The sequence below is a fragment of the Poecilia reticulata genome, chromosome 7 (assembly GCF_904066995.2).
Source record: "Poecilia reticulata chromosome 7, P_reticulata-male-v2, whole genome shotgun sequence".
In the NCBI taxonomy this organism is placed as follows: domain Eukaryota; kingdom Metazoa; phylum Chordata; class Actinopteri; order Cyprinodontiformes; family Poeciliidae; genus Poecilia; species Poecilia reticulata.
In genome coordinates, this window is record NC_088836.1 from 11558405 (window position 1) to 11570620 (window position 12216).

Genomic DNA, 12216 nt, shown 5'->3' on the forward strand with positions numbered 1-12216 from the left:
AGAATATGACATCCTGTCAACCTACTGTCTGATTTTTCACCATCTATTTTTAACCAGCAACAAATGTTGTTTAGGTCAAAATAAAATACTGGGCATATGTGTGTGAAAGATGTATTTAAATATGTTAATGACATTGACTCATCTTTAACATTGAGCTTAAGTGTAATAAAGTAATAATAATGGCAGTTCACTGTATCCCTGAAAATTAAAGTACCAATTGTACACATTCAGAGATAAACAAATTGGATTCATCAAATATTTTCTTTCTATTGAATTTAAACCTATTTGTGTACCTCTGAAGCTGGCTGAGTCATCCTGGAGGAAGGGCTTTGAATTTTTTTTCTAATCTCTTCTGCTTTCTAGGAAAGGTATAATCTCTCTTTTATTCGATGTTTAATGTCTGCAGACATTATGCTTTGGTGAAACAGGCTAGCCAGAGCAGAGCTAAGACAAAAGTTGACTTGTGCCATGTCAGAGCAGCTTCAATATGAAAAATGTCTTCAAAAGTGTCCTACTTCATTCAAATCACTCTGAGTACACCATGAAGAGCTTTCAGCATTAATTAGTTGGATGCTTTTAAAAAAAAAATATATATATATATATATGAACCTTTAAACTGCCATTGCTTATTAGAGAATGATTTCCATGGAATAAAATGAAGTTGTTTTAACAGCAGAAACTTTGCTTTTGCCTTTCCTGAATAGCAATTAGATTGAACATGACTTTCTGCTGGTGTTGGTGTCTCTGCTCATTAAGTACTAACCTGTCACGATCTTTCATATGATCCCTATTTGATTATAAAAGTTCTGCTGTGATTAGATTTTAGATAAGTTCACGAACATATGACAGGGATTGTACCTGCAATGTTTGATCTGTAAAACAATTTACTTGAATTAAGTTGCACATTATATGAATGAACAACTGCACTGCGTGTGCCTCAGCCAGTAAATATGTCTGTCTGCAGTCAGTCGGAGGTCTGAGAAACTCAAGACAACTAATAGAAGTGACAATACTTTGACTGTTGTGAAAAGCTGCATCCAGTAAATGTCCCACGTCAGTGAGTAATCACAGACTAAAACAAATCTAGTCATACTTTCCAAAGTGCTTTTGTTCTGCATGTTTTTCCTGCTGGATAGCTCCTGAGCAGCTGTTGCACAGAAAACACGTCAAATAGACGGAGCCAATATGTAATTTAAGTAGAAGATAGAGGAGGAGGGGCAAAACTCACACAGTTTCTCAGTCTGTGTTCAATTCCTGAATATGAAAACTATGGTGATTCTCATTACACACAGATGAAACCGGAAAACACTGAATTAAATGAGTCAGAAGCTTATTTGTCCTCACTGCAAAGTCAAAGCAAACTTTTCCATAGTTCTTATTGAATGTCCATTTCTGACTTTGAGGAAAGTAATTAATCCTAACTGATCTTCAACAAGAACAATTAGTCAGTGTGAAAACAAAGGTCATGTCTGGTCAAAATCCCTTCTTGGTCAGATCTTATTTGAGTAATCAGCTCTCCCTTCATTATGTCCTTTACGCCCCACCTTACTGCTTCGGATTCCTTCTCTTGCTCTGCCTCTGTGTCTTCCAAGCAAAGGAAAACAGATTTATTGTATTTCCCTTATGGGATATGTTGGAGCACGCGGAGTGGGTTGATTTGGGTCATGTTTTGACGCTTGCTTCAGTACTTATTTGATTCAGCGCTCTTCTGTTGCTCAGTCCATCCCAACCACCTGGAGATTCCCAAATCAAAGCCATGAATCATTCTTTTCATATCCCAGACTGTTTTTGAAGGCTGTGGATACAATGTGTGTTACTTCATCCTTCTTTGGGTAAAATGCGCTTCTTGTAAAGGCAGCAAAAAGTGAAAAATACATGAGCAGGGGAATATGGCGAAGCTAAACCTTTGGATTCTTTCAACTTTAGAACTCAAAGACTATATATATATATATATATATATATATATATAAAACGCTGTTTTTAGTTAACAAAATAACGTGAACTTAAATTTTACAGTTTTAGTCTATAAAATTGCTCAAGCAATAGCTCTTACTTTCATGCACATTCATAACAGCACAAAGCACATATATTTCGATGCTTAAATGGATATGATCTTGTAATCTGCTATATCTATCATCCTTTTCCTTTCTGTATGTTTTATTTCTCAGCAAAATAACTGCCACCTGTTTCCTGTGGTTATTCTTTATCCTGGAGAACAACAATAATTGAGACAAAGTCGACGTTCTTGCGTACAGTCCTGCTGTAAAGAGAAGCAGAATTAGATCAGTGGAAATTTGATCAGGGTGCCGGTGACATAGTTGTTGCCATTTTCATCATTCCTTCTCAGGGGTCCTGCCTGCAGCATGTCGGTGTTTAGACAAGCCAAAAGACAGGAAATGGATGTGACAACGGGCTCCAGCTGTGCCAGGCATTTTTCTCGTCACTCTGGGGGAACCAGCGTTTTCCTCTTGTGACGAGTGTCATGAGATGTGTTGTGGTAGGCTGAAAAAAGATCCTCGTACAAATTAGATTTTGTCATGTTCTTCTGGTAAATATCTGCGTTGCTTTCCAACCCCTTTCATGGTGATCGGTAATCATTGAAATTTTATTGACAAAATCTTTGATAATTGGTTATTGTTGTTTCAGTAACCGAACTGAAATCCTAGGGTTTCTACCTCTCTTTGTCCCTCTCCCTTTTGCCTTGATAGTTTATCCAGGCAGTGGTTAAACACTCCTCTGAGAAATGAGATGCAGTGCATAGAATAGAATGATCCTTTATTTGTGGGGAAAATTAAAGTGTCAGCAGCAACATGACAGGCAAGCGGAAGCCCACAGTTACATGTAAAATAATAAAATAACCAATAATATTAATGACAAAGTAGAAACTGTACAATAATCGTACATTAAGTGGCGAGAAAATGCTACAATTATGAATAAAAGTAGTAAATTATTTATTACAAATGTAAATTATTTATAACAAATTATTTGTCCATTAAGATGTTAAAACTGCACATCTGGTATCTAATTAGTTCTTCAGTTTACCAGCTGCTGGGAGAAACGACCTATGATATCTTTTGTTGCACATTATAGATGCAGCATCCTTTCACTGTAGGAGGTTTTCCGTGCCATCATGGTCTTACGTACGGGCTGGAAAACATATTCAAAGTGATGCTATTTAGCCAGAGTTCTCCTGTTTGGGGCCACCTGCACTGGGTTGAGAGGACTTACAAGGTCAGAGGTGGCCTTCCTGGTGTTTCCTCTCAGCTGTTCATAAGTTTTTTCAGGAGAAAAACTCATACAAAAATATACATTTTTATGTGTATACATTTATTTCGATAAAACGCTGCCAATATGCGTTTAACAATAATACTGTATGATGTTTTAAAATGGCTAGCTTACTTTAAATTAATCCTCAAATATGCATAACAGCATTTAATGGTGATTAGTCTGACTGCAAGTACGTCATTTAAGTATGCATGTCGACCTTCATTATGCTTTTTATTTTTCAGCTGGCCATGATTTGATAATTAACATTATTGTCTAAGACGTTAAGTACCTTTAATATTATTCTGTTTTTGTTGAAAACTGCATTTCATTTAAGGTGAATAACAACAGTTATGAGGGATTGCTAGACAATGTTGCAATCCCTCATAATATAAAAATGCCAAATGAAACAGATGCATAGAAAAGCACCAAGCTCAAATCCACCATCACTGTTCGTAGGCACATTGTCACCATGTTTTAATCCTTCCATGATCTTTGGTACCATTATTACCCCCACGACAGACAGATAGATGCTGGATATCTCATCCATTCCTTCAGGTTTACTAACCTGATTTACTACAGGATATTTATATGCAAAAAATAAAAAAACTTGGCTGATTGATTTTTAGTGATATGTTGCAGAGAACTGCAGTTTAAGCCTGTAAAAGGTGCTTCAAGAGTAAGAAGTGTTAGGTGCATGGATAAACTCTTCAGTGACTATTTCTGTTTGCATTCATCACTATTTATAGTCATAGACTGAAACAAAAATATGTTGCCGTTGGTTATACATTTGCTTTTCTGTCTATTGTGGTATGTAGGTTTCATTAAGACTGCAGAAGATTAGGGAAATTATTATTGGTAAACATTGCAATGACATCAGTTGTGAATAAACCTGTTTTCTACTATCACAATGTTCTTATACTGAGCTTTATCTTCTTTTATCTTCTCAGATAAAAGAGAAATCTTTAAAAGACAATATCAGGAAGGCCAATGAAAATCCATCCAACTGGTAAAACATATAGACTCCCTGATTGTGAAGCAAATACACAATCACACTACAGAACGTTGCATCTGAGGTGTATTTTGATATTATAATGATGATTGAGACATACTACATTGTGCAGGACTAGTTTTTCTTGCATGCATAAGTGGTTTCATAAGCCACCAAATGGAAATCTGTTATTCCTTTTATAGGATTTCTGTAGGTTTTATGCTCTTTTTTCAATTCTGCGTCGCCCACTTTAAACAAACAAAGCAGCGCAGGGACAGTTAAAAAGCTGCATTATGGATGTACTGATGATGAGTGTTGCGTATTTGGAGGCAGCGTCATTCAGTTCACAGATGTTGTACCGATATGAATTTGATCGCTGTTCCTTCTTTGTGTCTCTCCAGGTTTATGCATGTAAAAGAACTGGCTCAGCTCTGCCAACCCTCTCGTCTCACATCCCGCTGTGTCGCTCCACAACCACCATATTTGCCTGCTGTCCTCAACCCATGGAGAGTACACGCCCACCCAGATAGGATGCCGGCCTCGTCCGACGCGCTGCGTCCCCTCCTGCCCGTCGCCACCACCTCCTTCTCCTTACGTGTACCTGCTCTTGCCGACGGCTCCTCCCAGCCTTTCAGGCCGCGCCCCGCCCCGCACCAACATGGTGGATGAGATGACCACTATGAAGGATGACGTCATCAATGCCAACACGCTGGCTTGGCTGGTCTGCTCGGGCGTGTCCATCCTGGCCAACACTTGGAGCATTCTTAGCGTCAGTGCTAAGCAGAAGAAGTGGAAACCGCTGGAGTTCCTCATCTGCACCCTGGCAGGGACACACATTCTCAACATGGCCATCCCCATCACCATGTACTGCGTCATAACGCTGCGGCGGCAGCACTCTAACTACGAGTGGAACGAGGGTCTGTGCAAGGTGTTTGTCTCTACCTTTTACACGCTGACACTGGTCACCTGCTTCTCGGTCACCTCGCTCTCCTATCACCGCATGTGGATGGTCCGCTGGCCAGTGAACTACAGGTATGACATTTAATTATGATGAGACTAAAAAGCCCTATGGCTGTTTTAGATTAAACCAATGTCATAACACAAATTAAAAGACCAGCTCCTGTTTTTCATATTATAGATCAAACAACTAGTTGTTGTTCTCTCCTTTTTTTAAATTGCCCTTTATGAAGAGCTCCACTTGTTCCCTCTGGGGACATTTATTATTGGAACTATTCCCCGCAGAAGAAATGGTTGCCATGTAAACTATGTTTATAGTGTCCTCTGACATGATAAGAGTGAGAATACATATGGTGGGTGGGCCGCTATTCAAGGTACATGGTCATGTTTTTTTGCACTAAGATTGGGAGAAACTCTTGCACAGGACTTTCCTCTTCAGTCTTTGGTTTAATTGCATAAATATTGTCAGCATTCTTGTGGCATTAATCTGTCTGGTGCTCTACAATGGTGCCACTGTATCCTCTGGCCACAACCAGCAGGCAAGGTGGGTGTACTGTCTTGATTTAATGACTGAGACCAACAGAGCAGGGATTCAACCAGCAACCTACTGGTTAAATGACCAACTGCTACCACTCCATATATTTGATTTATCAAACAAATTTAACATTTTATGTTTATCAATTGGAGAAATAGTGTGTTAGTGAGAGCCCAAATAGAAGTTACAAATTGTTTCTGCGGCTGATTCTTGTTAGTTTTCTGTAAAGTCACTTCTCTCCTCAGGTTTTCATAAACTATTCAACATGAACTTCCACAATAACCCTAACCCATAACAAACACCTGTCTTTTATTTTCTCCTGTTTTAGGACAAAAATAACTCGGAAGAACGAGCTGCTACACATGCAGCAGACAGCAAATTCAGTCAGAAACAATCAACAGCTGCCACAGACAGGCATGATACCTGTATCAGGGAAATCAGTCAAGTATCTGATCCTGTTAATATCGCTCGAGCACTGATACTGGGCTGGATCAGTCCCATCTCTACGTGTAAGCATTCATACAAAATATCTTCAAACTACAATTATTAAACAAGATGGTTATAAACTTTACAATCTAACCATAGACCCAAAGACGCAAATCTCAGAAGATAAGCTGTCATTCAGGTCAGAAATGTTAGACTTTTGTCGCGTATTTCTAAGACGGGACCCAGACAGACTTGTGCCATCTGCCAGCCTGTGTACAGTTTGTGAGTGGGAAGGATCGCATCAGGTGAAATCTCTTTCCTGCCAGCATGTTAGCTGGTTGCAGTTATTTGAGGTAACACCATGTCAGACTGTCTGAACAGCCAGGATCTGCCAGCTCTAGTTTCCACCTTCACTTGGTTCTCTCACAACATGTGATATTAACAAGAGACGGTGAATAATAATAAAACCGAGGTTCACCACACTTTAACAGCCTTGGCACTATTTTTGTTTCGTTAGACCTCCCGGGACGTCTGCTGTTCACACCGAGTCGCATGCTTTAAACAGGATCGTGTCTTTATTATATCAGCATTGGAGTGCTGCACTAAAATAAGAAGCTGATTTAATAGAACGGCTAGGTTTATTTTTAACAACCTATAGTATTTTGAGTACAGGATGATGAAAAGGTGTGTAGTTTGTAAACTGTACACCTTTGCATCCCAGAGGTCTCATCTTTAGTCTAATCCAGCTTTTACTCAACATTTGCATATCTCAGCCTTATAATATTCTGTCGAAAGATTTTCCAACATAAACATAAGGTAAAGGCTAAATAAAAACAGGTTGTAGCTAAGTGTTATTCTACAGATGCGTAGTGCATGTTGTGTCCTCCTGAAAGCCTAACCATGGTGCATCTGGTAAAGAGCAGCATTATGTTGGCTCCCTTTTCTTCCCTGCTGGAAAACAGAGTGATTGCACTGCCAATGGCATCAACCCTACAGATGCTCGGTCTACGGTCAGCTTGGCAAGTTTTGCACACAAGCAGCTGCTCAAAAAAAGAAATTGCTTGCTTTTGCTCTCTGTTTTACCCATTCTGTTACCACTATTGACTAACGCACACACAGACACAGAGAGACACGTGGTTTTGCACAAAATGCTTTCATTTTTTTTACTTTCTTATCTTTATCTGTCCCCTCTCCAGATTTTCTTTTTGTTTTTTAAGTTAGTTTCAACAATGATGTGGAGGAAGCAAAGTTCCAGACTGGGCTGTGTAATTAGTGTTCATCTTTCTTTTAAATTGCTTCCCATTCACCCCGCTGTACTGCCTTTTCCCTGACATTAACATACACTGAAGCCCTGAATTATGAGTTCCAGCTTTGTATTTAGGGAGGTATTCTCATCACCCTGCGCTCACTATCTCATGTAAGTTATTTTCCTCGCTCACTCTGGTAATAGATTCATGCAGCTTGGTGACGTAACCTCCCCCATGCACCCCGGGCACATTCAGGAAAGGCTAGCATTACTCACTGTGACAACAAGATCTACTTGTTTTTGCAACAAAAAAAAGCCCACAGTGGAAAAATAGAGGCAACTGCTGCCCCTTCTGTGTTATTTATGTTGCCACAGTGCGCATAGACTAAACAGGTTTGAAATATTTTTAAAATCACATTTTAACCTGATAAGAATGAAATGCGTCTTCAGACGTAAAGGCGATGTTTGCTCTTAATTCCTTTGGAGAGGCTGATGTGGCGTTCGGCTGAAAGAGCTTAAAGAGAAAAGAGTTTACTCTAATTAGATATATGAGGCAAAAGAAATACTTTACTTCAGCCAGGCCATTTTTTAAAATCTATCTATAAAGCTAGTGTTTTATGAACTGAAGTGGTAATGTAAATAAATAGATCAAAAGGTTATTTCTAGTGTCTAACTGCAGGGAAGCCTTGGCATCTGTTCCTTATGCAAATTAGTCGATTTTGTACTGTGCTTATTAAACAGTGGACATTATATACAGTTCAGAATAAACAACCTCTAAAAATCTGTAATTTTTAGACTGCTGTACCACTTATTAGCAGCAAAAATAGTACAAGTCACAAGTGGTAAAATTCACTGTCAGAATATTGTGATCTATTCTCAGTTTCCATAAAGCTTTCACCTGCAGTCAACCAACTTTAGCTGATTATATTTTCTCTTTAAGAACTAGTCTATCAATATTTCCAAATTCTACATGTTTCATAACAGAGATTGAAAGTTCAACAGAATAATGTAGAGAATCTTTGCTGTAATTATTTTAGCCTTCCTGTTATCTGCTAAAAGTCTCATTTTCTCTCTCTCCCTCACATCCAGAATGAAATGCATCTTTATTATGTAACTGAAAATTGTTTTCTTTTCATAGCTTCTTACATCCCTGCTGACTTAATTTTTGAATATTCTACTGAAACTGGAAATATCTAAATTTAGGCCTTCTTCACTTTGTAACATCAGTTACCATCTGGAAAAAGATTAAATTTTTAAGATTCGGATGTGTTGGTCAAAGCCAATCAAGCTTCTCCAAATCCCAACTAGTTCCTTGGTTCATGCAATGAAAAGCTCTCATTCGGTTTTTCTACATTCATCTAAATTGCTTAACGGCAAGAATTGTGAAAAATATTTAAATACAACATTTTTGAATGGCTAATATCAGCCGCAACTCACCTAGAAAAATACCTCAACACTTTTCCTGTTTTGTTTCTTAATGACAGATTAATTCTGACTCTGAGCAAAGCAAATGAGCTCCCTGTCTTTTATCTCCTCTCTCCTCTTAAACTCCAAGTCAATCTGCCTTTATGTGAAATGTGAAAGTGGGAATTGAGGAGCTCCTGCTGTTTTAATTTGTTGTTGATAGCAAATTTAAACACGCGGTGTCAGAACGTCATTTAGACTTTCCATGGTTTTACTTTGTAGCTTGTATCTGTTGTCTCAGGGCTCAAGCTAGATGTGAATCTGTCTCATCGATATTGAACAACAACATAGATCATAAATAATTCACAATGGGTGAAATAAGGGAAAATAAAAGTTTGTGTGAGGAAAACTATTTCTATAAGTTTGTCAAGTGTTAGCTGCTGTAAACCAATTAAGGTCCTTTATTAAAAAGAGATTTCTAAACTAAAAGGCTGTTAAAATTTCCAAATCTAGCATTTCACATAAGATAAAGCAGGATAAAATGGAGTAACTTTGCGTTAAAACGTTCAAATTTCCTGCTGTCTGTAGAATTTCTAAATGTTTCATAGACAAAAATCAGCTAATTCCAGTCACCTATTGATTCCTTGTTCCATCTTTATATCTTTTCATACTTTTATGGTGGCACAAAACACCAAAGAGGCCATTTTTCTGCAACTATTCATGTTACAGGAGTTAAGAAAAAGATTATGCTTTAGGATTTTCTGCTAATTTCCTGCCTGGCTCAATGCTGTTGCAAAAAAATATTTGTTTTTAGGAAAATATGTAAAAATACAACACAGGTCAAACCTGACCATAGTTTTAAGATGGATCAATCAATCAATCAATCAAATTTTATTTGTATAGCACATTTCAGCAGCAAGGCATTTCAAAGTGCTTTACATAATTAAAATAAAAACAGAAATAATCAGTGAGAAAGAGAGATTAAAAAAAATAAAAATAAAAAAACAAAAAACATTACATCATTAAAACGTCGAAAAGAAAGAAGAAGAAATTAAAGACATAAAAACATGGAAGACATCAAAACCCGCACTCTAACCCTAATTTAGCCATAAGCAACTCTAAACAGGTGAGTTTTAAGTTGAGATTTAAAAGCACCCAGTGTTTCAGCTGTTTTACAGTTTTCTGGAAGTTTGTTCCAAATCTGTGGTGCATAGAAACTGAATGCTGCTTCTCCTCGTTTGGTTCTGGTTCTGGGGATGCAGAGCAGACCAGAACCAGAAGATCTGAGGGGTCTAGACGGTTGGTACAGCAATAACAGATCTTTAAGGTATTGTGGTGCTAAACCGTTCAGTGATTTATAAACTAACATCAGTATTTTAAAGTCTATTCTCTGAGCTACAGGGAGCCAGTGTAGGGACTTTAAAACTGGTGTTATGTGCTCTATCTTCCTGGTTTTAGTGAGAACCCGAGCAGCAGCATTCTGGATCAGCTGCAGCTGTTTGATTGATTTATTAGTCAGACCTGTGAAGACGCTGTTGCAGTAATCAATGCGGCTAAAGATAAACGCATGGATGAGTTTCTCTAGATCGCGCTGAGACATAAGTCTGACTGTCTTAATGTGGTTCTGAAGGTTCAGGTCAGAGTCCATCACTACTCCCAGGTTTCGGGCCTGATCGCTGGTTTTTAGTTGTAATTGAAGCTGGCAGCAGCAACAGAGGATCTGACAACGGCGTAACTAAACCAATAGTTTAGTTATTGAATGTTTTGCAGGTGAGAACAGATGTGGAATGAAAGGCTTTGGGAGAAAGTACTGATTTAAAAAGGAAACACAAAACTGAACACCACAATAACTAGAAACCTCAAAAGAGTAGAATTAGAAAACTATATTCAAAGTCCACGTTGTTACAAGGAGATTATCACATTTAGAACTAAATAAGTAAGTTCATTATTTCTGCAGCTGTTTCAATGCTGCTGTCTGCCTCTTGGCAGCTTTGTTGACCAGTTTCAATTGGATGGTTTTATTACAACATCTAGTTTTCTCTATTGTCCCTGTTGCCGTACATTTTCTCCATTTATCAGCGACTGTCTTTCTTGTTGAAAGACATAAGTCCTCTAATCCTGGAGATGTTCTTCAGGTGATAGAAGGCCGACTTTGTGACTGTCTTAATGTGGCTCTGAAGGTTCAGGTCAGAGTCCATCACTACTCCCAGGTTTCGGGCCTGATCGCTGGTTTTTAGTTGTAATTGAAGCTGTGCATTGATTCTAGTTCGCTCATCTTTAGGTCCAAAGATAATAACTTCAGTTTTGTTTCTGTTCAGCTGGAGAAAGTTTTGGCACATCCACATATTTCTGTTCTAAGCATCTATTCAGTGATTGGATGGGTTCAGAGTCACCTGGTGACATCGTGATGTAGAGCTGTGTATCATCCGCATAATTGTGGTAGCTAATCCTATGTCCTGTTATAATCTTAGCCAGTGGGAGAATATAAATATTGAAAAGAAGGGGTCCTAGGATTGAACCTTGGGGTACCCCACATGTGACCTTTGACCTCTCTGATGAGAAGTGTCCGATTGAAACAAAGAAATCCCTGTTCTTTATGTAAGATTCAAACCAATTGAGCACTGGACCGGAGAGTCCGACCCAACTCTCCAGTCGATTCAGTAGAATGTCATGGTCAACAGTGTCGAAAGCTGCACTGAGGTCCAACAGAACCAGCACTGTGGTTTTCCCACAGTCTGTATTTATATGGATGTCATTGAACACTTTTACAAGGGCCGTCTCCGTGCTGTGGTGAGCACGAAAACCACACTGGAAGGAGTCAAAGCAGTTTGTTATTGTTAGGAAGTTATTTAATTGTTTAAAAACAGCTTTTTCAATATGTCCTCCTGCTCAGTGCGCCAATATCCACACCACCAGAAGACTAAGACAGAGAAAAATCTTCATGGTAGCAGCGACTTGGAGGTGAAAGGAAATGGAAATTCTCTCATGCTGAAAAAGACCCAGATGACAAATGGACCGAAGGAAACTATCATCAAAAAATCGATTTCCTTCCACTTTCTTCTCTGCCTTGTCCAGGCCATAACTGTTCTTGATGCGGTGCTTTTTTAAACAGATCTTCAGTTTTAGAATCTTAAATGTATATTTTAATAATGAATGTTTCATTTATATTCCTGTCCACCAAAAGCCAACATGAAGAGTTTTTCCCCCTTCCGCGTTTAATATTTTGCACAATTTATTATTCTTTTATTGCCGTCCTGAGATTCCCTGTGTTGAACCTTTTAGAAAAAAACATGTCTACCTATTTTTTTTTTAACACACCTGTTAAAATGTGAGGATTGGTGATTTAGAGAGATCATAATAAATATTTCATTTGGTTCTTGAAACACCTTTTCA

At 38.3% G+C, this 12216-nt stretch overlaps 1 protein-coding gene across 2 annotated transcripts in view; it reads left to right on the forward strand.

Annotated features, from left to right (window-relative positions):
• The window catches only part of gpr153 (G protein-coupled receptor 153), a 35857-nt gene that overhangs the window by 11179 nt on the left and 12462 nt on the right, over positions 1 to 12216 (forward strand). For both annotated transcript variants that reach the window (XM_008413516.3, XM_017305881.2), the window contains exon 2: positions 4657 to 5287. In XM_008413516.3, the coding sequence (XP_008411738.1) occupies positions 4914 to 5287 (374 nt within the window). In that variant the 5' untranslated portion in view covers positions 4657 to 4913. The remainder of the gene's footprint in view (positions 1 to 4656; positions 5288 to 12216) is intronic.